This window comes from Nicotiana tomentosiformis, chromosome 3 (genome assembly GCF_000390325.3).
Source record: "Nicotiana tomentosiformis chromosome 3, ASM39032v3, whole genome shotgun sequence".
NCBI lineage: Eukaryota > Viridiplantae > Streptophyta > Magnoliopsida > Solanales > Solanaceae > Nicotiana > Nicotiana tomentosiformis.
Genome location: NC_090814.1, coordinates 104,586,413 through 104,614,264, shown reverse-complemented (window position 1 = coordinate 104,614,264; position 27,852 = coordinate 104,586,413). Strand labels below are relative to the sequence as shown.

Below are 27,852 nucleotides of genomic sequence, written 5' to 3'. Positions count from 1 at the left end.
AACTGATAGTTTCCCTAATTTAAATATCTAGAAATGCAAACACTTATCAAAACGTGATAATGCAATATCAAGTTTCAATTTTAAATTACTTGGATCATACTTTACAACTACTCTTTTTTATTTTATCATAATAATCTACTATAGTAAATTTTGAATCGATTGACTAATAATTACTGAAGTTACCACCGTGCTGATGACAAGACTTTGTCTACTCGACTATGAGTTCCTAAAATATTACAAGCCCGTTTCGACATAAAGAAAAAATTTCACCTTTTTCCGAAATTAATGTTTGGCCATAATTTTTTAAATTTTCACTTGAAGATGAATTTTATAATTTTTCAAAAATTTTAAAAACTCTAAAAAGTTATTTTTTAAAATTTTTACTTAGATCACTCACGAAACTTCAAAAGCAATCCAAAATTATATTCATGTCCAAACACAACTCTAGTTTTCAAATACTATTTTCGCTTGATTTTTTTTTTTCTTTTTTCCGAAATTTTACAATTCTTAGCATTGAAAAGTCATAATTTTTTCCTTGACAACAAATTTGTTTAATAGGACTAAACTATAATAAGCATGAAATTAAAGAAAAAGCTTGTAACAAATCTTAAATGTTTGAATCCAAAACTAAAATTATAAAATTTAACACAACACATCAAATTGTTTAGTTTAATAATTTTCCAAAATTTATAAAAATTTCAAGAATCAAAAGTACACATATTAATTAAGTGAAAGTTAAATGTACTTAACCTGAAGTTACAAGGACTAAAATCGAAATTTGTCAATATTTAAGGAATAGGGATTAAAAGCACAATTTTCCTTTGTAATAAAATAGGAGTAACAAAAAATAAAAATAAAAATCGACGAATTCCATAACCGAGAGGCGCCGGGTTTGTATTGCTGAGCGGATAGCCGGATATGGGTTAGTAAAAAAACCAGTGGCAGCAGTAGCAATACACAAGACTTGCTGAAAAAATGGCTGGTGCTCTGTCTCCAGCCACCACTCTCCGTCTTAAACCCTTCTGCACTGTACGGTTCTTCACTAATTACCGCAAACCCATTAAAATCTTAACCCCCAATTTCCACTCTTCGTTCCCTCTAAAGCTGCACACCAGCTCAACTCCAGCACCCTATTTGTGCCGTCAACGGAGCTTTTGCTCTGTAGTCTCCGCCGCTATTTCCTCCGGAGAAGCAGTTGAAAAATCCAAATTTGAGCAAAAAAAGGATATAAAAACTGAGCAAGTTAGGGAATTTAAAAAAAGGTTGAGCATTGCTGACATAAAGGGAGGGCCTGACGAAGGTTTGGACCGGCTGGGGGAGACTTTGGTGGTTAGAGGTTGGGTTCGCACGGTTAGGGCTCAGAGTAGCGTTACGTTTATTGATGTAATTCCATAACTTGAAACTTGTGGAAGTTCTTGTTTTGTTTTATTTTGGTTTTAGCATATGTGTTAATTTGAGATTGTAATTTTTTTGGCTGTTTTGTTTATGTGCAGGTTAATGATGGTTCTTGTCTTTCAAATATGCAATGTGTTATGGGCTCTGAAGCTGAGGGTTATGATCAGGTACTGAATATGTAACTAATGTGTGTTCTGTCTTTATAACTATATATAGAGCTATCAAAAAGTACTTTATGCAGGTAAGTGCAGTAAGAGACTTTATGTGGATATTATTGAAACTGTTTGTAGCTGTACTGAGTAAGAGGCTGGCCAGCTTAATAATGTTAGAAATTACACTGGTCTTTATTTTGAGCTGATCACTTATAATCATATACTCAAGTGCGTAACTTTTAAAATGTACAGTTTGACATCTGCCGAGTTGCATTTATGTGGTATATATTATAATAGTAAAGAAAGAAATTAAAAAATGATAGGTAGGTTCTCAAGAAAGATGATTTCTTTTACTGATCCTTGTGAAACTTGGTTTTCGAAGCTTGAGGAGTTCAATGTCGAAGGAAAGATCTTCTGAAGAATTGTATAATTTAGCTACCTCACACTTAGACATTGGACATGGCCAAGCATTCACTTAGAGAGCCGCTTTTGTATTGCATTACCTAGGTGTCAAACAACATGCTATTCCACTTGGATAGCTATTCTTGGGAATGCTTAGTTCTTATGTGATTTGAAGTAGGTTATGAAGGTGTCATGCATGTGTCTGCTCTTTGCTATTTTCCTTCATGTGGTTCAATAGGTACTAGATACGGTACACAATTGTGCTCACATGTCTCGGATTGCTAACAATAAGTAAAATATAAAGGTGACTTTGAGGTGCACGCAAGTGGCCGGGATACCATCGCTATAAAATGAATACAAATGTGATCTCAGTAAACAAAGATTAAAAGAGAAAACGAGAAAAAAGTTGGAGGTGGGATTCAAAAGGAAGCTATCACCATGCATTCTCTAGAGTGACTTTTCCTACCTTTTGCTTCTTCTTGTATTAGGTGTTTAGAGTGCTATTTTACGAATAAAACTATGACTAGCTTCACCAGTTGAGTTACAGCAATCGCCTCCCTCAATCAAGAGGACATATTTTATTTAATCTTCACATAAAGTTCAATGACTAATTTCTACATGGGCGGACTTGTGGGAAGCAATGGATCAGCAGAAGTTAATTTACATGTCAGATCATGTATCAAAACACGTTCATAGTGATTTAGTAGTCCAAGGAAAAATTTATTTCTAAAAAGCTCCGGATTGTACCTAGTAGATAGTAAAACTTTGAGACCATCAAAAAACATGGATGTAGCTTTTTTTTTCTTTTCTTACGGTCCTTTCTTTCTCTTTCTTTTTTCTTTGAAAGATGCTTCTTACTTGGGAATTATCTTTTAAGGCTCCAACATTATTGATAATTTTTTAAGGCTCCAGCATCGAAGAATCATTAGAAAAATTATAGACTTTAATTTCATGGGTTATTTGAGTTGTTTGGCCTCTCATCTTTATCTACTTTAACTTTGTCTGATGCTTTTCTTACAGGTAGATAATGGTTCAATTTCAACTGGTGCATCAGTATGTATAGAAGGTACTGTGGTCGGCAGTCAAGGATCAAAGCAGAAAATAGAGTTGAAGGTTCAGAAGCTTGTAGTGGTAATTGATTTTAATCTAATTCGTCAATTTTCTATTGCTTAAGTATACGAGCATGCTTACACATCCTTAAACCTGCAATTATATTTTTCTTCTATTGAAACTAGCCTTGAATGCCTTTATCCAAAAAATTTGCCTTGAACCTAAGAGCAGCTACCTTTCACTGAGGATACTTGACTTAGTGATTTGTAAAGAGAGGAAATGAGAAGCACAAGACTAACTGAAAACTGAGTAAATGCCAACAGGAATGATGCACGTAATTATAAATTTTCTCTGTTATGAATAAGCTTATCAATATTTTTGCTGTAACTAATCTAATCCGTAATGTTGTTATACTTGTACAATATGTACTGGTCATTTAATCACTATGCTTGCTCGTATTGGTTTCCTCACAGGTTGGTAAAAGCAATCCTTCTTTTCCTATCCAGAAGAAAAGGGTCAGCAGAGAATTTTTGAGGACGAAAGCTCATCTTCGCCCTCGAACTAATACTTTTGGTGCGGTATGAGTTAGGACTGCTGCAGTGTTATTATTTGTAGTTTTCAAGTTTCTCGTTTTATTTTACCCAGATACTCTGAGGAGGTTTTGGAATATCCATGTAGTTTGCTAGGGAATGGTGCTAATTGCATGTAATTATGCCCTATGCTATTTTGTGATCCATACTATAGGTTTGTCTTTTTTACCTTCTTACATGCAGTACTCAGTTTTCCCTTTCTGTTTGAAATACTTATGAATATCCGCCTTACGCCAAGGGAATTTAGCTAGTTTCCCTGTAATGGGAATAAAATAATACTTACTCCTTTTCTTAGTATGACACGTTTTTCATAAAATTTATCTTCATTTTACGGCAGTCCCCAGCAGCCTGTAATCAGAGGGTACTAGAGCCTAACTGCTCTGCCCTTGCGTTCATCCTTCATCCTTTCTGTATAGTGATCAGTCAGTTTCATCTCCCCCCCCCCCCCCAACAAAACCCCCATCCCCAAATCCTTTCCTTTCCCCTACATACCGAGAATGAAGAAGTTTCTTTGGGTCACAGATCCAATAAGAACAAAAATATAACTGGTGATTGGAATTGAATGATAGAATAGTTACATGAGACCTATATGCAAGTAAATCACATTGGACAGCAATTCTTCTCGGCTAGTTCTTCAATTCAAGGTTATTGTCCTTTTCCAAGGCAAGTAATGCTGATTCTTTAAACACCTATAACTTACATTGCCCGAATCAAGGAGTTCTATTCTCCTTTTGTTGGTTGATTTTTCCTAGAAATGATAAATAATTGGATTACTATTAGGAGTAGCTGGTAGCTGGATACCATTGATGTTGGCAATATAACCAATAGGCTTGACATTTTGAAAGGATGAATTATTTTCTATTAACAGCCTTAGATTAATATAAATGGGTGATTGGCTTGATTGGTAAAATCACTCTTAGGGTGTAAATACCTTGGGAGTTAAATCCGGCAAGATTAGAAGCCATTACGTTTCCTGTATATATGATAGATTTCTCTGTTTCTCTGGATATGCAAACTTCTATTGTAAGTCTTTTTTATTTGTCGATCCCTAATTTTATGTCCGCTTATTTCAGGTTTCAAGGGTGAGAAATGCTTTGGCCTATGCTACACACAAGTTTTTCCAAGAAAATGGCTTTGTTTGGGTCTCAAGTCCAATAATCACTGCTTCTGATTGTGAAGGAGCTGGTGAGCAATTCCGTGTGACCACCTTGGTATGTATATGTTGATTTAATTAAAACACTGACCTTGGTTGAGGGCTAGAAGGATGTTGTATTGGAAGTTCATAATTCTACTTAATTGAATTTTGCACTGTCGAAGTGTTGCATTTTAGACTGTTAATACAAAGAATTAAAGCTTAGTCTACTTGTAGTCTTGCAGAAATCCTGTTTGTATTTGCCTTCTATTGGACATAGATGGTTTCCTATGACTAAAGTTTATCTTCCTCTTTCTTCGTCATTAATTTCTTTTTCTTGCCCCTGCGCATATGCTTTGTAAGATTTTTTTTTTTTTTTTTTAAACTCCAAGTCACGATTTTATTACCATTCCAATGCAAAAGATACAATTTGAAGAAGGAGGGTATAGCCTAGCCTTCTATATGGATTGAGAATTTGACACAACAAATTCATACAATAAGTACAGAATTGATGGGATTATCTCCACACCAACATGCCAATTGGTAATGAAGTTGAGAATTCATGGTGGTTCTTACACTATGGTACTTGGTCTTCTCTGACTCGGAATGCTGAAATTTGCCATCTATCTACATTTAGAAGCCCTTTGACCTGCCGCGGCAATGTATCAAAATAAGTGAAAATATACACTTCCTCTAATTGGTGACTTAGAGAAGCCATCTTGTCCGCAACTTGATTTGCTTCTCTAAAACAATGTCTAATGATTAGACCCTTTTGTAAGATATACTCCTTGCATGATCATTTCTTTTTAATTCATCCAAATGCCAACAATACTTTGTTCAATTCAAATAATGAAACAGAACTTTGCTTATAATCTTTCTTATGAAATATCTCTTGTGCTGAGTAAGATGTTTGTTTATCTAACAGATTCCAACCTCCAAAGAATGTGGAGATTCACCAGTTAATGCTATCCCTACTACCGAATCCGGTTCTGTTGACTGGTCGCAAGTAAGTAAATCAACATCTAGGGGGCTTTGTCCGTTTTAGAGTGAAATTTATTAGCTAGCTATTTGAAGTCTTTTGCTAGTCGATATCATTACTAGCAATATAAACTTCTTAAATTCTGAAAGTTAATAGGTATATGCACTCGATGTTGGATTTTTGTCATAAAACTGTCTTTTTTTCTTCTTGTAAATTACATCTTTTTGTTGCAGGACTTCTTCGGGAAACAAGCTTTTTTAACCGTGTCCGGACAACTCAATGGCGAAACATATGCTACTGCTCTCTCCGATGTAGAGTCTGCTGTCACTTCTCAATTTCATATGCTACTGCTTTCTCTGGCTTATAACTACTTTTCCAGCTTGATCTTTCCATCACAAAATCGTTTCATGCTTGTCTTCATTGCTCTCAAAGTCTAACAATGTCGTATATCTGTTTCCAGATCTATACTTTTGGCCCCACATTTAGAGCAGAAAATTCCAACACTTCCCGGCACTTAGCTGAGTTCTGGGTAAGCTTACATTCGAACTGATAAAATGTGGTGGAACTTCTCTTTTATTTCTTTCCTTGTATGCCGGCACACTAAAATGTTGACACTGATTTATATTTTATAAGATGATCGAACCAGAACTAGCTTTTGCGGACTTGGATGATGACATGGCCTGTGCTACTGCCTATCTCCAGTATGTAGTATGTTACTTTTCACATCTTGCTGTCCTTTAGTGCATATTCATAACTTTGGTCTCACAATTAGACTTTTGTATTGACGTAACTCTGCTTGGAAGGTGCAATATGTGTTGGAGAATTGCAAAGAAGATATGGATTTTTTCAATACTTGGATTGAGAAAGGGATCATCAATAGACTAAGTGTATGAATTTCTACGTACTCTATGCGTTTTCTTCCCAAAATATTTTCCACAACTGTGGTGCTCTACAGTGTGCACCTAATAGTTGGTCCAATTGTAATCATAGGCTCCCTGCAGGATGTTGTTGAGAAGAACTTTGTGCAGTTGACGTACACGGACGCCATTGAGCTTCTATTAAAAGCAACAAAGAAGTTCGATTTCCCAGTATGTCTGCTTTATTTGCATGCTTTCTCACTTACGGCTTCCCGTGCACACTCCTGCTACTTTGCCTAGAAAAGTAATGGCTGCCTCTGCATTTGATAGGTGAAATGGGGATGTGATTTGCAAAGTGAGCATGAACGATATATCACCGAGGAGGCTTTCGGTGGATGCCCTGTAATTATTAGAGACTATCCGAAGGTTTAATTTCCTATCAAGTTGCATTTATTGTGCAAACTCTATGGGGATTTCAGATAGTTGTTGTTCCTTAATTCAGGACATTAAAGCATTTTACATGCGGCAGAATGATGATGGAAAGACTGTTGCAGCCATGGATATGTTGGTACCTCGGGTATACTCTAGAAACTTAATCAATACTTTAGTTTGTCATGAAAATTTTTAGTTTGCTTTGACAAGTTGTACAACTTAAAACAAATGAGTATTTTTCATTAGCTGTTATACATTTGCACCGACATACACTGCTTGCAGCATCAAGGATCTGATGAGACATAAAATCCCATATTAAAGGCTTATTTTTATGCTGAAACAAGCATTTCGAAAATTTGTCACATGTATACATTCTATATCCATATTGATAGTACATTATAACCTGTCAATAAGTTAATCCCTATAATGATTTGTCTGACTACGCTTTAACCAGTAGTGGTGTCTGTACAATAATCAAGTGGTCTCTGTTTTCCTTTTTCTCTTTTTTTTTTCCTTTCTGAGATAGGGCATTCATAGTAGAAATTACAGTATGTTATTTATAGCATGAACTACTCATATATGAATCTGAACTCTGAGCATAGCCACTGCGCTATTACAGTTTTGGATTGCCAGAAACTCACTAATGCTATTTCTTTTACTATGTCTGCTTAGCTGGTTATGCTGTTTGTGGTTGATTTAGCGCTGTGGCTTCCAATTATCAATTAAGTTGTACCAGTTAAAGTCATGATGTCTAATATTGTTCTAGCTCAATGTTTCAAAATGCTTTTTTTATGTCAGGTCGGGGAACTTATTGGTGGAAGTCAAAGGGAGGAACGCCTTGAATACCTAGAAGAGCGCTTGGATAACTTGAATCTCAACAAAGAAAGCTTTTGGTGGTATCTTGATCTGCGCCGTTATGGTTCAGGTGGGTGAATTTGTGATGAATAATGAAATTCACATTTTTTACTACTTGTGAATTATGTGCATAGTGATGCATGTCACTTTATTTTGGATGCTACATGCTAATAGTGCTACCTTAAATCCTTTAACTGCAACTTGTCTTAACGATACTTTCCTGCAAGTCCGTTATGAGAAAAGACGACAGTGAATTTGCACCGCCAATGTTCATCACCTCCTAGTTTACATTTTCACGAAACAGATTTTGATTGGACATCTCCTTTTCTTATGTTGTAGTTCCTCATGCTGGATTTGGATTAGGCTTCGAAAGGCTCGTTCAATTTGCGACTGGAATAGACAACATAAGAGATGCAATACCTTTCCCTCGGACACCCGGCTCTGCTGAATTTTGATTTTTGACACTCTCAAGTGTACTATTAATATATCTTGATAAAAAGCTGGATCAGTCAAAAAGGTGCAATTTCACCAATACTAGGTTTGGAAGTTAGTCATTGTACCATATCAATTTTTTGTGTTCATAAAGACCTGACAAGTTGCTCGGTTCCTAACTTACCGTGCCATTTAAAGGAAATCAATTTTTGACTCTTACGAGGTGCACGTTAGACCTTTTTTCTCCATATCTTTTATTTCCTTTCTTTTTCTTTGTCTCCTTTTTGCCCTTGAAGCAACACCCCACCATGGACACCCCCTCCCCCCAACCAGCAAAAACAAATAAGTTGGTTAAGTGGCATGTGACTTGTGAGAAATGAAGAAACTAGTTAAACTATGGTGTTAATGTCAAATCATCAGCCTTTGAGCGAAGACTTTTTTAGTAAGTTAACTCTTAGTTACAGTTCGTGCGGTTCATATTTAAGGTGTAATTCAACTCTGCATTACTCAAATGCAACATTTCAATCTCGATAGTTTTACACCCCCCCCCCCCCCCCCCCCCACTCGCACCAAAGATGTGAGGGGAAAAGGTTCTGAAAATATGCTACTTGAGAACTTTGTTTATCTCTGTTCAAAAATACAAAAAGCAGCCTTTGGTTCAGTAAGAGCAAGAAATCTTCCGGCGCTCCACCTTCCTCCATAGTGTAGTGTGTAGATGACCAACAAAATTTTTCAAAATGGCAACCTACATGTATACTAAAAATAGATTTTTATTTTTATTTGTCACTTTACGCATATCAAGAGAATGACAATTTTTTTTTCCTGTTATACCCACAGTATTTATTACTCATTTCAAATAATTTTCTCAAATCCAATAAAATATGCATCAATTAATATGGGTATCATGGTAAATTATGCACTTCATTTATTATATCTTAAGGGGCGTGAAAAGTCAAAATGTGTCGAGTAAAAAGTGAACGGAGTGAGTACTAGGAAACACCCCCCAATTAAGGCGCGACAGCAGCTCGAAGAGAGAGCCCTCAGAGCAACCACCACTTTATTTTGTCACACACTTGCAGTGATAACTGCTTTGAAAACTAGAGAAAGCTCGAGTCATAACTTCTCTCCTGTTGTTTTGTTAGGTGTAAAGATAATATGGAAGTAACTAAGGTGTTTCTTTCCCTTTCCACCCGCACCAAACAAAGGGAAGAAAATGACTTTTCTCATCTCTACCTTCCTTTTCCCTCTTTCTATTATCCTTGACCATCTCTTGTTTTCACTACTTTCAAACATAGGATGAAAATTTTCTACTTTCTTCAAGTGCTCGAGTATGTTCATTAAAACTCGTAGAAAAAGAAATCTAACAGGGAAGAAAATGACTTTTTAACTGTCCCTTCCTTTTCCCCTCTTCTTATTTTCCATTCGCATCTCTTGCTTTCATTAGTTTCAAGCATAGGACGAAAATTTTCTAATTCTGCAAGAGCTCGAGTTTTCTTCACGAAAGAATCGTTGCCAGAGAAAGTAAATGAAACTGAACAAAAATTACAGATACAGATTGGTTCTTTGACTAATAAACTTCAGACACAAATTGGAGAACTTGTAACATTCTTCGCTGAGATTTGTCCATCTTACAAACAATCAGTTCTCCTGGGTTCAGGTTGCTGGACAAGAGGCACTAAAAGATTATTTGGTAGGCTGGCAAAGAAATACATTCCTTTTCCTGTAGATTAAAGATTACAAACAAATGCAACTTGTACAGAACTCACTCACAGGGTTGACTATACATCTGATGGGCAGAAAGAAATAAAGATTCAATTTACTGGAGAATAGAGATCGGATTCAACTAGGGGTGCAGCAAAGAGGGGCCTTCAGTGAACAGCAAGAGTCTGATACCTTGGGGATGTGACTACCACCATCCTGCACCTTCGACCAGCCTGGATTTTCCAGAATCTGAAATCTGATGAATCGAATAAGTCACCCTTTGAGCTTGTTTAGGTTCCTGCCTGTAGTTTCATCATCCCAAGATGCATCCACATGAGGTAGCTGATATTCATCAGGTTTGAGAGCCAATGCAAAATCTGGCAGTGTTGGGGCTGTCTCCATGATCCTACAGCAATCCTCTTCATGTATAAGTATTTTCCCAGCAGGGAAACTGTATCTTGCACATTGATTAAGCTTAAAACATGCATAAACTATTTCATTTGCAACTTCCCTAGAGACAACAATCTCTGACACTCATCCATTTCTCCTCTTTTTTGTAATTGGTTTTCATTACTGTGCATTATTTTTTTATTTTTTTTTTGGGGAGGGGGAGGGGGGGAGGTGTTGGGGGTATGGTTTAGTCTATCTTTTATTTTTTTAATTCTTATTTTTTTGATTAAAGGGGTTGGTTTAGTTGGTGGTGCAGAACAAAGCTCCCCTGTACTATTACAATATTATACCTCATCAAAGTCAAGATGCTATCTTCTAATATATCAAGCCATATTCAAAACATATACTCCTATATAAGGAATGCATGCCATCTCTCAAAACCAATATCAAAATTTAGCAATCTACATCAGATAAGCAATTCTGCAGCCAAGTATCATCATATCTTAGAAGTCAAAAATAATAAAATAAGACCTTACTTTTCATAAGAGTACAAGTCCCTGTTGATTCGCACCTTGCTCGAAGTATCCTTTGGAATTTTCTCGGCGAGATACTTCATCGTCCCCCAGAGTGGAGGGTTTCTGGATTGGCAAATGGAAGTCAGGTAGGCAGAAGAGACAGGATAGGGTGGGGTGAAAAAAATATGTTACGATGATTGATGACATACTACAACCACAAAAGAGGTTCCAAATGAAAATATGACGTTTCCCAGTCTGATGAATTTTAAGCACTAGACACAGTTCTACAAGTCAGTATGATCATACATGGTAAATCTTAAATTTAGGGCTAAAAGCGAACTCTTCATCACAGTGCTTCATGCTCACAGCGAATTTAGCACTAGCTTCAGATACAGTATTATGTTGAGAAACCACATTCAAGGACATCCGAATACCATCTGAAGTAATATTTCAGAGGTTTGTTGAAAACGGAGTAGCTCAAAGATGTTTCCTGATAAGATGGATTTGGAAAAGAAAGAGATATAACCAGTCAAAAAACCAATGAATAACAGACCAAATGCAGGACACCTGTTGGAAGTCCTAAAGTTGAAGCTAAACTAAAGATTTCTTCTATCTTCTGAGAGCCACTAGATGAAAATCCATAACTGAAACTCTGCACTAAGCTATCGATTGAAAGGGTTATTTTATAATCAAAATTGATAGCTAAAGAAGAATTAAACGTATAACTAGTTTCCCAATGTTCTTAATAGCTCAGGTCTCTATATAGATTTGGTTTCATAATTAATTTTACCAAAGCTACAAGTAATTTTTCCACTTTTTTCCAAAATAAGTTCTTTCACTGCATAGCAAGAAAAATAAGAAAATATAGGAAGTACAGGGAGTTGAAGAGTAATGAAGGGGAGAAAATGGAAAATGGATCATGCAAAGTTTGTGCAAAGTTTACCTGGAGAGAGGAATGGCTGCGTTGAAACCTTCACACGCCTTCTTACTTTCTTTTAGATATTCATCTGCTGCTTGCAGGGCAGCTACAGCCATTCCATGAGATTTTTCTGTGTTTCCTTCATCGAGGATTAGACCATGATAATAGTATGCTGAAGCCTACACAGAATTTTATGTGTCATGCATAAGCTTGAGGGGAGAAAAATGCAATAGCTTTAAAAGATGGCAAAGAAGCTGCAGAAGCTTTCCAAAGACCAGCATGAAGGTCCTTAAGTACATGGATTATACGGAGTTTTCACTTAGACAACTTTTCTTGTATCACCAACGGTGACTATTGAAAGCTATCACCTTCTCTTATTGAAGAAAGAATTTTGCTGATGGAAGATGCAGGGTTGTCCAGTACAACAAAAGAGTTGTTTTATGCTATAAATACTCATTCCATGACATAATTAAGAGGGATTTTTAGGTTGCTTAAACTGAAGAAAGTTATAAGCATTTGGTCTTCAAAGAGCAAAAACCGCATAAATCGTCAGTTTAAAGGAGACTTTCACTTACAAATCGAGGTAGCCAGCAAGATGTAGACTATCAATTATCTATCAGCTTATTCAAAAGAAGAACAATAAAATATGAGTTTCAGATCCCTAACACCACATGTCAAATTCTAAGAGCAATCAGCAAGGTTATAAAATCAGCCACTTCCGAAGCATCAGGATATTGAGAGAGATAAAAAACAACTATAGAAAAGTCCAATTTAAACATAGAATGAAAAACATGGACCTGAGTGTAGTATTTGGACACGCTGGTTAGATAAGCACTCAAAGGAACGACAAATGAATTTATGGCATGAATGTTGGATGGATTGCATGACATCTGCACCACTATTTTCACAATCCCATCCGACCCCAATTCAGCTGTAGGTCATTTTCCAGCTTCTTTTTTTGTTTGTTTTTTGTTTAGGGTTCCTGCGTGCTTTATACGTGACAAATATAGCACATTGGCTAATACAAAGCCGAACATTTTGATATAAATCCATATGCTAATGACGCCATGACGGTTGGTAAAGTCAGTTAACTACACCTCAGTCCCAAACTAGTTGGGATAAATCATAAGCTAATGACAGTCAGATAAAATAAGGTGCTGTGAGAGTTCCTTATTCTATATTGGCACCTGCTTGTTAACATACATGGGACACAAAGCTATCCCATATCCCTGAATGACAAGTGCTAGACTAAGCATTCTAATCTTTATGCTCTGCACACCAATTGCCAAATACAACTGAATGTTGCTTGGACTAAGTTACATATGTCATCAAACCAGAATAAAGTGTTCTCAGATGTCATCCTTGCATGAATTACTAAAAAATGTTGAACGTTATAGAGGACAAGCTTTGTGCCAAGGAAGTCTCACTCATCAGTAAGTAAAATCAAAGAACACTCTGGTCTATAATTTTGTTACCTCTTGTTGTTGACATAGATACTAAAATCTAGGAATTAAAGAAGTAAACAAAAGAAAGAGAATCACAAGATACCTTGGCTTCAATATATTTCCACTTCACGAAAAGCCTATGCTTTTCTCCCCAACCATTTGATAACGGAAGGTTCATGATGTTATCTTGAGCCTGCAAGGTAACAAAAAAGCAAAGTAGTTGATATCTTAGACACTATCCGGCGACAAATTCCATAAAATGGAATAACACAGAGATTTCTTTTCCCCTCTCCATGGTTATGCTAGGGGAAGGAGTTTAAAAGGACCAACTACTCCAATTGAAGCAAATGATATATATAGGCAATACCAACTAGTTGGGACTAAACTAGTTACCTGTGTAGGAATAAGTGCGAGATTCAGAGAACCCTGATTTAGTTAGCACTGGAATGAAATGGACTAGAATATAGCCGAATTGTATAGACGATTCATATATCCCTTTTTTAAATTAAAGCAGTCGAGTATGCTTTGGCGAAAGGATTCAGTACCTGCTGCCAGTATTTTACCATCTCGCATGCAAGCCTTCTTTTGACAGCCAGTGTTGCTTTAGTACTGTCAATTGCAAGTCCAAGCTGAATATCAACAGCCTAAGATCATGGTGACAGATACATCAGATAAGGAAGACAATTTAATCCATACGGTACATTTTCTTAACTAGAGACCAGGCAACAGCTAAGATCTCTATTCAACGAGAATTGTTAGCACAAGAAAGCATATGGACAGCACCATAATACAGCCAAACAAACAAACATGCGTCTAATGCTCGGGGATAGGATGATATTGGAACTAACCAAACATAATCAAAATGGCTAAATGCATGAAAGTCTGCTGAATTTAGATAACTCAAATTCAGATGACCGCCTGCACTACTGTGCACATTTTTATAGCAGAAAATTTGCCAAGTAGAGTGGTTTTGCCGCGTTTAGATATTAAGCATGTACCCAGAATAAGATGATCCCCTTCGCTATTGTAAACAGTTATAACAGCAATCTTTGAAAAATAGATTGCTTTTACTGTCGCTGATACTAAACACGTGTCTTGCACTTTGTTAATTAGTGTGCATTAGAGTATGCTTCTATCCATTGAAAGCAGAGGTAACAGACATGAAGAACTCAAGCTCCATTAAAAACCAAGGCAAAAACAAAATACACACTAAGAGAGAGACTCTACACGGATTAGATATTGAGATTGAAAAGACAGCACAAATCCTTGTGTGAAGATTTCATGTTTCAGCCCTGTGCATATTTAGAGCCCGTTTGAACATAAGAAATTTTTTCCTTTTTCCAAAAAAAATTCACTTTTTTTCGAAGTCATAAAATTTCCAATTTTCACTTGAAGATGCATTTTGGAAATTTTCAAAAATTTGAAAACCTACAAAAAGCTAATTTTCACTCAAATCACTCGCAAAACTTCAAAAACAACCCAAAATTTATATTCATGTCCAAACACAACTCTAAATTTCAAATACCATTTTCACTTGAAAATTTTTTTTCCCCTATTTTGGAATTTTACAATTCTTATGTCCAAACACGCCCAGTTAGTTATTTACTAAGCCAATCCATGAAAACAGTCATTTTCTTCTTCAGCAAATCAGAACCATATTGTCATAGACAATTTCTACAAATCCTATTTATTAACATAGGAATTCCTAACTGAGCCCTCGTACACTACTTGCAGTGTCTTTGGTGCACTATTTGAATGTCACTGACCTTTTTGGGATGTTAACAAAATGATAGTCAAGAAAAGAGAAGCTGAAAGATTATCACTAGAAGCATGATATGTATTTGCTTATATAATTACATTGTCCAAATTCATCAATAATAATTTCGATATCATTGGACACTCATTGAAGCAAAAAGAGAGAGTATCCAGTAAAGCATTGAGAAGTTATGGGTATTGGACTTTTAAAATTTTTAAAATAACGCAACCAAAAAAAATATAGGCTCTGAATGAGCTATTACCTGCCCTAATGCTTGGAGGCACAATGCTCGCAGAACTCCTTCAGCTAGGTCTACTGGCAGATTTCTCCTAAATACAATACAAATAATAGTGAAAATCTAACCCCTGATAGATTTAAATCGAAAACATGGATTTGCATTGTATTGGTATAGAAACCTTTGTTCAGCAGGCAACTGGGGAAGAACGTTTCGAACCGCACAATCGAGATATCCAGCAGCCTTTAGAAAAACATCAACAGAAGATCGCCTGCTCTCTGTCAGATATTAAAGACAAAATGAGGAAAACAAAAGACCAATTTGAAGCCACAAGATGAATGTGTCCTGAGAGAAGTTTCAGAGGCTTCACCAAGAAATCAAGTGTTATAAATATAAAGAATACATCAAGACATTTACTTGCAGTTACAGAATCTCTAATGTTAAACATGGGAACAATACCCACCTTCAGATACTTTTGGTGAATAACCATCGAGAGATGTTCTAGGAAGAAGCAGCAAGTTAGCTTGCGATAACGACAGTGTTGCCATCAAGTGCAAAACAGACAGCACTTCATACCAAGCACTAAACATTGCAGTTTCCTGAAATATTCTGACAAAATAAGACAGTTCTCCCTCATGGTGGCAAAACCAAATAGAAGACTAAACATAAACAGAAACGAAAAGAAAATTGAATTTCTAGTCTGACCTCTGCATCATCCTCTTGATTGACCCAAATAAACTGCACTTTATGTTGTAATGGACTCCCTGAAAATGGCCAAGAAAGCAACATCTCACAACTAAAATCAACAAAGAGTGAATGCTAATGAGATAGCAGCCAAAGTATTTACCATCTTTAACTAGCCCCAAGAGAACAGGCAAATAGTCTTCGAGAGCCTGCAAAAGATCTCCAAGGGTTGAACCTCCTGCAAGAAATAGGCGCTAAGCATTATATCCACCTATAAGGAAAGAGACACGAACATGGCAAATTCCAAAAAATGTGTTTGCGCTTCCTCTGCAACTCACCATGCTGAGTAGCAGTTTTCCTTCTTGTCCTTGTAATTGTGGGAGCTTCTTGCCCTGCCATAACAACTATTCTGGTTCTGAGAGCAGAAAGGCGCTCCACCAGGGTTTTCGACAAGTTATCACCAAATGCGAGAGAGAAATCAACCGGCTTAGGGATGCGTAATCCAGGAACAAATACAGACACATCGCCAATGTTTCCCGGCCGTCTTCTATTCCCACCAGTATCTTGCGGCGTCGAAACAAAGCATCCCATATCCTAAAATTTTCTCGTATCTGCCAGCGCACTACCATAAATTACAGAATGATCATAGAACAAAACTACGTCAAGAAAAATAATGACCTCTTTCATGAATGCATTTCGAAAAAGATTGTAACATGAATAACCCTGTAGAATAAAATCACCACAAAAGAAATTGGAAGACTGAGCTGGAAACAAGTCATAAAGTGAAAATCACAATAAATGAGCAACCAACAAACAGTTGGCTGCTCACGAGTACTATCCCATACACTGCTACTAGATCCATCTGTCATGCCAGCAGTCTCTTTTGTGATTATGTATTTAGCTACTAGCCTTAGCAGTAAAAAGAAACCATCTTACCTTGGTTTTGTAATCAGCAAATAAAACGACCGGTCAATTTCTCTAGTAATTTCTGCATCATATAAAACGAATTTTTTATGTAAGTATAAGTGCAAATACACAGTAATTATAAAGAGCAAAAAGAGATCACAAGAAATGAATGAAATGCGACAGGTGCTGTGATTTTTCTACATTACCAGAGCTGTGCTTCTATTTCATAAATAACCATCATAAAAACTTAAAATTCCTCCTTCCATAATGAACTTGGACAGATTTGTCAAAAAAGATGGCGGCTTTGTACCCAATTACAATAAAGTCACAGAAAAGTACATTTCTTCTCTTGAAAGGAGAAAGAGAAACAGAAACTTGTGATTGACGTAACATTTGGAGTAAAGAATTGTAAACCGCATTTAAGAAAGCAATAAAGGAACATTTAACTATTTAAGCAAGTAAGCCAAGTTGTGCAAATAGTTTGAATCAAGTGGAGCAGCTAAACAACCAAACCCAATTACCATAAACATGAGAATTTAAACAAATCTAATTCAATTCTTTGTATTAAAGCTTCCAAAATCAATCAAATGAATTGGATTATGTACCAACTCAGCTCAATTTTTTTGTACAGAGACAACAATAAATATGATCATAAAACAAGGAAATCATAGACCCAATTAGAATTACTGAAAATTATACCTGGTCTGAAACAGAGGAACCAAAATTTTCCATAAAAAAAAAAAAGGAAGCAAGAAGATGAAGGGTCGTACAGTTTGGGAGATGATTCTAAATACAAATAAATAAACCCTATTATAGAAAATCTGTAGCTGAATTGAGCAAAACCCAAATCCTCTGTGAAAGGGCAAAAACAAAGGAATCAGCTCAACCTCAAGTTGGGAGTAGAATCAGCTGAGAATTTCAATTTCGACATTTATTTGGAAAAAAGAAAAGGTAAGGAAGTCAATACAGATAGAAAAAGAGGTCTTAAAAAGGGTTGAGAAAAAAAAGGAGGAAGCTTCTTCGATCATCAACGTACAGTTGAAATCTTGATAAGTAGTAATCGTCCCAAAATATAGAGAGAGAAAATTAAACCCATAGAACAAAATAATTTAAAATTACAGGGGTTAGAGTAATTTATTACTGTTATTATTACTGGTGAAGTTGCTTTCCAGAAGGTGTTTGTTTGTCGTAGTAATGTGGTAATTAGTGGGAATGTAACGACAATTATTTGTACATGTTTGCTTTTTATATGGAGCCGAATGCTGCCTTTTTCGGTTTTTAATTGTCCGCTTCTTTACCATTTTCCCATTTTAAATTTTTTGGTTGTTATGCACTTACGCTTATGTATGCCAGAAAGCAATATGACTTTGTCAAAATGTGGTGTTTTTATTTTGATAATAATCTAATGATTTTCGTCGTACAATTTACCACTAATTTTTTTTTGTTGATTGATTAAAAAGGAACATCGAATGAACCTAGTTACTCTACTCTATTTTTAGTTTATTCTTATTAAATGTGTGACAAGTGACTTTTACATTTTGGATGTGATTGGTACGAAAGAAAATATTTTTAAATTTTTTTATGTTTTGTTAGATTAAATAGTTTGAAAAATATTTTACTCATGAATTCATTTTTCTCCAATTGAAAGAAAATATTTTTTCTATCAAGAGAAGGACAAAAAATATTTTCAAAAACTTTTTTTTAACATTCTCCATCATATTCCTCGTCCCATCAACTCACCCCCATCCATCCCTACCCCCTCCCCACCCCACCTTAAATAGAATAGAAATATTATTAAGAATACTTTCTTTTAATGTTATAGATAGAGTATTTTTTTTTTATTTCAACAAAATGAGTATTTTATTTTCATGATATAAAAAAGTATTTTTTTCATCTCAACAAAAAAAGTACTTTTTTTATGATGTAAGTATTTTCTTTCATTTCAACAAAATGAATATTTTCTTTAATTTCAACAAAAAAAGTACTTTCTTTTCATGATGTATAAAAAGTATTTTCTTTTATTTAAAAAAAATAATGTAGTAAAAAGTATTTTCTTTCATTTCAACAAAAAAAATACTTTCTTTTCATGATATAAGTATTTTCTTTCATTTCGACAAAAAAAGTACTTTCTTTTCATGATGTATAAAAAGTATTTTCTTTCATTTCAAAAAATGATGTAGTAAAAAGTATTTTCTTTCATTTTAACAAAAAAAAGTACTTTCTTTTCATGATATATACAAAGTATTTTCTTTCATTTCAACAAAATAATACAATCAAAAGATTTTCTTTCATCTCAAGAAAAAAAAGTACTTACTTTTCATGATGTGTAAAAAGTATTTTCTTCCATTTCAACAAAATGAGTAGTAAAAAGTATTTTCTTTCATTTCAACAAAAAGTATATAATTTTCATGATGTATATTTTATTTTATTTCAATAACACGAGTACTTACTTAATTTTCATGATGTATATTTTATTTCATTTCAACAACATGAGTACTTTCTTTTCATGTTGTAGAAAGAATACTTTTTTTTCCAAAAGAAGAAGAAGAAGAGTATTTTCGTTTTATTATGGAGCACCAATTTCAGTGTTGTTTTTGCGTGAAAAAGAAAAGCATCACATTAGTTCCTTTGGATTTATGTAAATTTTTAAAAAAATAACTAAATTGTTGAAGAAAATAAAGTTTTGAAAACATTAAGTATTTGGGGGGGAGGGAGAGAAGAGCACGAGAAACATGAGAATTTGGGAGAATGGGGGTGAGGAGAGTAGCATAAACAAATATTTTAAAAAAAATATTTTCTACTCTCTAATCAAATATTAGAAAATATTTTTCGAAAATTTTTTTTCACTCACCAACCAAACAAGAAAAAATAAGTGTTAATTTTTCAGGAGAACATTTTCAAGAAAAACATTTTCTATGAAAATTATTTTCCTTCTTACCAAACACACCATTTAAACTAATGGGTTTTGAAGTTAGGTTGGAGTAATAGTTTGAGAAAATGTTAGTGCGTCCGCTTTTGAAGTTATGTGAATTTTCAGTATATTAAGGTCAAAATCAAAGGTAATGATTCCAAGACAGATTTATTGCTTATAGTCTTGTTACTACATTACCTTTATTCATGTCTTAATATTTAATTTAATCATTCTTCATTAGTATTTGAACAAAGTTGTTCATAATTGAGGTGTTTGTAGTCTTCAAGGATAATTATTACTAAGGGTAAAAAAAGAAAAAAAAATAACTAATTTTGTCTTGAACTTCTAAATAACAAATAATTTGAGACAACTATTTTTAGTAACCATGAGAATGATGGAGTATCAATTTGGCGCAAGTTTCGGGGGAAAATTAGACCATTTTGCCTTATTTTTTAAATATGTGAGGGAAAATGGTAAATACCCTAAATCTGAAAATGTGCTGTCACCGCAATGGTGGATTCTGATTTAAAAGAAAGAAAAAAAACTTCATTGAGGAAAAAGAAAGTGTGGAATGGCACGAGGAATCTGAGTTCTTGTTATTGGCATGGGACTATGGGCAAAGTAAGAAAAATGGGTGTCAATGTCTCAGGCAAGTGCACAGGAATGTATATTTCTTTTATTATATCATCTCTGTTCTGTCCCTTGGCCTTTTCTAAGAGTATCATATCCAATAAAAGAGGCGTCTAACTTTGGTTTACATTAGGGTAAAATAAAAAGGACGCAACAAATAAATACTCATCGACTAATGTGTTTTATAATCTGCAGAACAAACCTTTTTATTGCACTCGTCCAAATATTGTCCTTTCTTTTCTTCACTTGAGTAGTGTAATGAATTAAATAATCATTAGACGACCCTTGCCGCAACGACATAGTTATTCTCAATGAAAAGCAAAGATAAAGTCGAAAAAGAGGAATTGTTCCTACTCCATCAATTTTATTAATCACATGTGTTACAACCCAAAAAACCGTACTAATCAAAACAAAAAATAAGAACTCAGTTCACCAAACTTATATTATATCTCTAAAGAAGATAATTAAATTTAATATTGAAGCTTCTTGTATTAACTACAAATTACAGAAATGAAAAAGAAAATATATATACTTTCGGTTATGTTGGATATCTCGTGAAATAGGACAACCAAATAGCAATAGTTAAACCGTCAGATTCCAATATATTTTAACATTGAATATTTCTTAGACATGGTCATTGTCAATGTTGTATGTTAATTTTAACATTCTATAATGAAAAAGGTAAGCAATTTGCCATAGTTAGAAATCCATTGGTAGAGTTTAGTTTTATATTCTTGGTACTAGATTAAACTGCAAATTGACCCTTTAAGGTCCACTTAAAGTCTTAAGCTATTGATTAGTCAATCGTTTAACTATCACCAAAACAATTGTTATTGTTATCACTTTTATTGATGATAATAAGATGACAAGTACATTACAATATTTAACTTGGTATTGCATTGGCTCTGACTTCCGAAGGGCCAATATTATAGTTTCAGGTCCCATTAGGTTGAACATTGATATCATACACGGGCGGATCTATGTAGTGGAGAGGGGTGCCACGCCACCCGGATGCTCGGGTAAAATTTAATGTATATATTGGTATTTCACACAATAAAATGGATATAAGTAAAGGGTACCAACCATAGTAACTGACGGTAGGTGCTAATGGTTAAAGCTCCAGTTTTCAAGCCTTTAGCCTGGGATCGAAACTCATTTTGTACGTAGTGTCTCTTTTTTGTTCTTTTTGTCCTTTTCTCTTATTTCTTCTTTTCTTAGTTTTTATTTCTTCATCGTCGTATTTTCTCTCTTTGTTACAACACCAGTTTATTATTTATTTAGATTATGTATTTGCTTCCTTTTTCATTTTCTAGATCTCCAAAGTTTTGTTTGAATATAATTTTAATTATTTTTCTTTGTTATTCATCTAGTGTTATTTTTTTTCTTGCTATCAAATTGGACTAAATATTTTTAGTTTGGTGATTGCGTAGTTATTTATTGTAACGACCTGGCCGGTCGTTTTGAGAATTTAAGTTTTAATCGACGGCATAAGGTCCTGAGCAGCTTCGTATTATATGTATTGATTTGTGTGCATGGTTGAATTAAGTTAGCGGATGAATCGGAGTCAAATCGGAAGAAGGATGCAAGTTTCGGAAGCTTAAGTCTTAGAATTTTGACCGTAGTTGGAAATGGGTGAAGATGACTCCGGAATGGAGTTCCGACGATTTCGTTAGCTCCGTTGGGTGATTTTGGACTTAGAAGCGTGTCCGGACTGTGAATTTGATGTCTGTAGCTGATTTATGCTTGAAATGGCGAAAGTCGAATTTTTGGAGATTTTGACCGGAAGTGGACTTTTTGATATCGGGGTCGGATTCCGATTCCGAAAGTTGGAATAGGTCCGTAATGTTGAATATGACTTGTGTATAAAATTTGAGGTCAATTGGATGTGGTTTGATAGGTTTCGGCATCGGTTATAGAAATTTAAAGTTTCAAGTTCTTTAAGTTTGAATCGGAGGATAATTCGTGATTTTAGCGTTGTTTGATGTGGTTTGAGGGCTCGACTAAGTTCGTATGGTGTTTTAAAATTGGTTGGTATATTTGGTTGAGGTCCCGGGGGTCTCAGGTGTGTTTCGGATGCTTAACGGAGGAAATATTGAACTTAAAAAATTTCTGAAATTTGCTGGTTTCTGGTGTTCGCACCTGCGGTGGGGGAACCGCAGGTGCGGGGCCGCACGTACGGATGATTAAGCGCATAAGCGGGTTTGGAAGGAGTGGTCAGGGGCCGCAGGTGCGAGGTGAGTTCCGCATTTGCGATGCCCGCAGATGCGCTGGAGAGATCGCAAGAGCGGTGGAGGACCACAGAAGCAGACATAAGTCCGCAGGTGCGCACACACAGGTGCGGCCTTTTAATCGCATAAGCGGGCGATGAGTTTTAAGTGAAAACCGCACCTGCGATGTAAATTCCGCAGATGCGGTTGAAAACCCGCATAAGCGATTTGACTGGCAGAGAAAAGGGCTAAGTGTGAGTGTTTGATTTCATTATTCATTTTTGGACTTGAGAGCTCGGAATTTGACGATTTTTCGAGGGATTTTCAAAGAAAGCTTTTGGGTAACGATTCTTAACTCTTTTATGGTTATATTTCACTAATCTATGGTTGATTTCATCATTTAATTTTGGATTTGGATTGAAATTTGGGAAAAAGTTGAGAAAAGTTCTTAGGCCGAATTTTGGGATTTTGGTATCGGATTTAAGTAATTTTGGTACGAGTGAACTCGTGGTTGATTGAGTGTTCGTATTTTATGACTTTTACCCGATTTCGAGACGTGTGCCCGGGTCAAATTTTTGATTCTTTGCTAAAGTCGTAGATTTATTATTTAAATTAGTTTCTCGTAATTTTATTCATGATATGTAATTGTGTTTTTGGCTAGATTTGGGTCATTCAGAGTCAGATAATCAAGGACATGGCATTCTTACTGATTGATTGAGCTTGGTTCGAGGTAAGTATCTTGCCTAACTTCGTGTGGGGGAACTACCCCTTAGGATTTGAGTCTTCTATGCTAATTGTAGTCCGTGTACGCGAGGTGACGAGTACATGCTCGAACTTAATTGTAAAAATTTGGCCTTTTAGGGCTCTTAGGTCCTTGTATTCAGTGATTATGCAGTTGTTCTCATTATGATTACATTTCTTAATTACTAATTTTACTTCTACCTGCTTTTATTATAATTAATTGCTTCATGATCCACTCTTGTTGTTTATTTGATTCATCTGTGCCTTAACTGGAATTGTTATCTCTTCTATTATCATGTTATCTTTCCCCTAACTGCTTGTCTTTATTTGAAGTTATAATTATCTCTTCTATAATTGTTCATCCTTAATTGAGACTATGACTATCTTTTTGCTGCTTATCCTTAATTGAATTTGTTGTGTCTCTTTCGTAATTGCCCGACCTTAAAAGAAGTTTAGATATCCTATATCTTAGTTGACTTGTCCTTATTTGGGATCATTCGACTTGTGTTAGCTCCCTTGTTATCAAACTGTACATTGTGGACCGTTGTTACATAATATTTCCTTTCTTGTTGAACTGTTCTTATTATGACTAATATTCTCTATTGTGGCCATTCCTTGTGACTTAATTCCTCCGTTACCTTAAGTTCTGAAATTTATGAGTTGACTTATTTGTCGTACCCTTGTACTATTGTTATTGTTGCTGTTGTACTTGTTGTTCTTGCATATTTACTTTGGGACTACGAGGCGGTACCTCGGGAGATCCCCATGTCTTGCATATTTACTTTTGGGACAACGAGATGGTACCTCGGGAGATCCCCATGTCTTGAGCATTTACTTTTGAGACTACGAGACGGTATCTCGGGAGTGCCCTTTGTTGACATCTCTTTGTTATGGGGTTGCACGAGGTTTCTACCATGCTATTGTTACTATTGATATTTGCACATGCGGCGTGACAAGGCGGGCTATATATATGTGGGTTGCGCATGTGGCGAGACAAGGTGGGAATATTATTATGCACGTGTGGCGAGACAAGGCGGATATTTATTTTACTATTGCACGCATGGCGGGACAAGGTGGGCTGTGTTAGGGATTGATTTTGTGATGACTTGTGATGGCCTGGGGGAATTCTTGTTGTTGATACTTGTGTAGTGGTACACTTATATGTGTGAGCTTTATTTTGTGGAAACTTGTGTGAAAACATTCTACTTGATGTCCATTTATTTCCCTGTACTTACTAGCTGGCATGAACTATGTTAGGACACTTGCACAAGTATACATGTAGTTGAGCACTCTTATCGGTTAAGAAGTTTTCTTGATATTATTGAGTATAGATGAACACCCGTGTTTACTTGCCTTCTATGTGAGAATAACTCTATTTGGCACGCGAGTCGTCAGTGCGGTTATGAAGTGTAATGAGGGCACATGATGCCAAGTGCTAGGGTTCAGGTATTGAAACTCGTGAGTTATGATTTGTCTGAGGTTCGGTACCTCATGGAGTTTGTTGACTAAAACCTGACGTGAAAGCAGTTGTTGTTGCTGAGTTATTAATTGTCCTTGCTGTATCTGTGATTTCGGATTTAAGTGGTATTTACGTTCACCCTTATGTGTCATTATTATGGTATTCCGGTGATACTTGTTGTTGTCCTTTTCTATTGCAATTATTGTATTGTTAGTCATATCGCGTAGTATTTATGTAGATATTATATTTTGTTGTTTCTATACTTATAATTTGTTTAGGTTATTTAGTCCAGTAAGTGTCTTGACTGTTCCTCGTCACTACTCCACTGAGATTAGTCTTGATACTTGCTGGATACCGCTATGGTGTACTCATACTACACTTCTGCACATTTTTGTTCATATCCAGGTATTTCGAAGTCAGTTGATCGTTAGCTAGCTGTACGGATTGTTGCTGTTGAGACTCAAGGTAAACCTGCTGCTGAGTTCGCAGGCTTCGGAGTCACCTTCTGATTTGTATTCATACTGTTACTTTATTTCAAACAGTTGTATTTAGAAGAATTGTAGCAAGCTCTGTAGAGCTTATGACTTGTACTACCGGTTTTGGGAATTGTAAATTTTATAGAGATTTCTATTTCAAAAGTTGTTAGATGTTATTTAATTAATATTGTTATTCAGTACATATTAGGCTTACTTAGTCCCTAAGACTAGGTGCCATCACGATACCCAATGGAGAAAAAATTAGATCGTGACATTTATGTACCAAAATTTTGTAAGCCGTATCGAATTAATTCAAGATAGATCGATCTGAACCGAGATATTCAAAATATAGTGAATCGACCAAACATCACTCTTTTTCAATATCCTTAACTGGTGGTAGCTTGGCATTAAAATTTAAATTGAGCGACACCCGCAACCATGAAATCCTGGATGCTCCTCTGATATCATATATAGTTAGATATTTATAAGGGATCTTTAGCTAAGTGAAATAATAAGTTTTTAGATCTTCGCTTTAATGAGCTAAATCATTTACTTAGAAAATCCTCTCTTTAACATCCTTCTCAACTTTGTAACTAATTAAATGTTCATTTTGAGCAATCTCTTTTAGAATGTGCATATGCAATATCTTTACTTGTAGTCAATCATTTATCCAATATTTATGAAGTACGGGCGAAAACACGGAGACTACGCCACTCATGGTGGGTTCACAGTTCACTTGATTAAACTAGTAGTCATACCCGTGCGATGCATTGTCAATATGAAAAAATATTAATTAAATTATGATCGGTCTTGTTTGAACAAACTAGATCGTATTGCTTTATTAAATTTCAATTGTCATCTTATTTGCCAGTGTGATATACCCAATAATAAAATCGCTATTAAATTAAAGGGACTTATATAGTCATTGAATAATTTTTTTGTTCTATATTTATTTTTATTCTATTATCCAATATTTAGTATATATTTTAACATTGTTAATAGAAATTTTTACTATCATGTTACTTTGTTTAATATTTTTGTCTGCTCGATTTTTTTTGTAATATAAGAGAAGATATATATTTTATTAATCTTGAAATATTTTTAATTTTAATTTTATTCTATTATTTTCAATAATATTATCCGAATTTTAATGAATAAAATCTCTATTAAATTAAAGGGACTTATAGTCATCGAATAAATTTTTTGTTATGTAATTTTTCTTATTATATTATCCAATATTTAATATAATTCCATTGTTAATAAAAACTTTTATTAGCATATTACTTTGTTTAATATTTTTGTCTACTACTTTCTTTTTATAATATAATAGAAGATATATATTTTATTACTCTTGAAAAAATATTTATTTTAAATTTAATCATATTTTTCTTAATAAATTTATCTGAATTTTGATGAATAAAATCTTTATTAAATTAATGAGACTTATATATGCATCGAATAACTTTTTTGTTCTGTATTTTTTATATTATATTATCCAATATTTAGTATTATTACATTGTTAATAGAAAGCTTTATTAGCATAATACTTTATTTAAATTTTTGTATGCTACTTTCTTTTTATAATATAATAGAAGATACATATTTTTGTATTTTATATTTTATTATATTATTTTCAATAATATTTTTGAATAATAAACTTTTTATTTTTAAAAAGGAAAAAATTATTTAAAAAAACAAAGAAATTTTAAATTGGTAGTTTTTTTATTTTTTGTAATTATATTTTTTTATTTTAAAATAATTTAAAAACTCCAACTTGAAACTACTTTCTCATTTAAATGAGAAATTTTTTTTAAAATTTTATTTTCTATTTTATTATTTTATAAATAATTAAATTTAAAAATAATAACCAATAACTAATTATTAACTAAATAACTATTTATTAACTACTTATGCCATGTGACTTTTTTTTAGGCTGTCACTTGGCTTAAGGAGAGGGCTTTTTCCTCTTCTTTTAATAATATATAGAAGATTTTTATTTTTTGTAATTTTATTTTTTATTTTAAAATAATTTAAAAACTCCAACTTGAAACTGCTTTCTAATTTGAATGAGCGTTTTTTTTAAAAAAATTATTTTTTATTATAAAATATTTTATTTTATTATTTTATAGATAAAAAATAATAACTAATAACTAATTGTTAACTAAATAACTAATTTTTAACTGCTTATGTCATGTGGCTTTTTTCTAGGTTGCCACTTGGCTTAAGGAGATGGCTTTTTCCTCTCCTTTTAATAATACTAGTATCCAGTGGCGGAGCCGAAATTTTTCATAAGGGGAGTCAAAATATACATAAGTATGCATATGAAAAAATTAAGGGGAGTCAACACATAGTATGTATGCATAAAAATAAAATATTTAACCTATCTAAGCGGTATAATTTCCCAACAAAGGGGTGTCAATTGACTCCCCTTGCCAATGAGTGGCTCCGCCACTGCTAGTATCCGTACCCGCGCATTGCGCGGAGAATATTAAATATAATTTTTCATACAAAAATATTACTTTAAAAATACGATAGACAAAAAGGAGCATGCAAATACTATTATTGTATGAACATGTAAATGCACTGTCAGTATACATATGG

General features: G+C 34.4%; 2 protein-coding genes across 9 annotated transcripts; one reads left to right on the top strand and one right to left on the bottom strand.

Moving 5' to 3' along the window:
- The first annotated feature begins 855 nt into the window (after window positions 1-855).
- LOC104089516 (asparagine--tRNA ligase, chloroplastic/mitochondrial) lies at window positions 856-8,493 on the top strand. Its single transcript, XM_070197389.1, has 15 exons — window positions 856-1,383; window positions 1,494-1,562; window positions 2,970-3,080; window positions 3,473-3,577; window positions 4,663-4,800; window positions 5,647-5,727; window positions 5,934-6,011; window positions 6,161-6,229; window positions 6,334-6,408; window positions 6,504-6,587; window positions 6,702-6,788; window positions 6,888-6,983; window positions 7,060-7,134; window positions 7,788-7,914; window positions 8,184-8,493. The coding sequence occupies exons 1-15, from the start codon at window positions 976-978 to the stop codon at window positions 8,297-8,299; spliced, it is 1,719 nt and encodes a 572-aa protein (XP_070053490.1). The 5' UTR covers window positions 856-975; the 3' UTR covers window positions 8,300-8,493.
- A 1,325-nt stretch (window positions 8,494-9,818) lies between these two features.
- LOC104089515 (uncharacterized) lies at window positions 9,819-17,924 on the bottom strand. Of its 8 annotated transcripts, none has more exons than XM_009594432.4 (13): window positions 17,527-17,915; window positions 16,858-16,909; window positions 16,260-16,543; window positions 16,085-16,159; window positions 15,943-16,001; window positions 15,701-15,836; window positions 15,419-15,515; window positions 15,265-15,331; window positions 13,792-13,890; window positions 13,350-13,439; window positions 11,826-11,980; window positions 10,904-11,005; window positions 9,819-10,383 (listed from the first exon to the last, which is right to left on the bottom strand). In XM_009594432.4, exons 3-13 carry the CDS (start codon window positions 16,510-16,512, stop codon window positions 10,251-10,253), a joined length of 1,266 nt encoding a protein of 421 aa, XP_009592727.1. In that variant the 5' UTR covers window positions 16,513-16,543; window positions 16,858-16,909; window positions 17,527-17,915; the 3' UTR covers window positions 9,819-10,250. The 8 variants fall into 8 exon arrangements, with proteins under 8 accessions (XP_009592727.1, XP_009592731.1, XP_018624109.1 ...); XM_009594436.4 differs by having other exon boundaries at window positions 17,598-17,915; XM_018768593.3 differs by having other exon boundaries at window positions 17,715-17,915.
- Window positions 17,925-27,852: the final 9,928 nt, after the last annotated feature.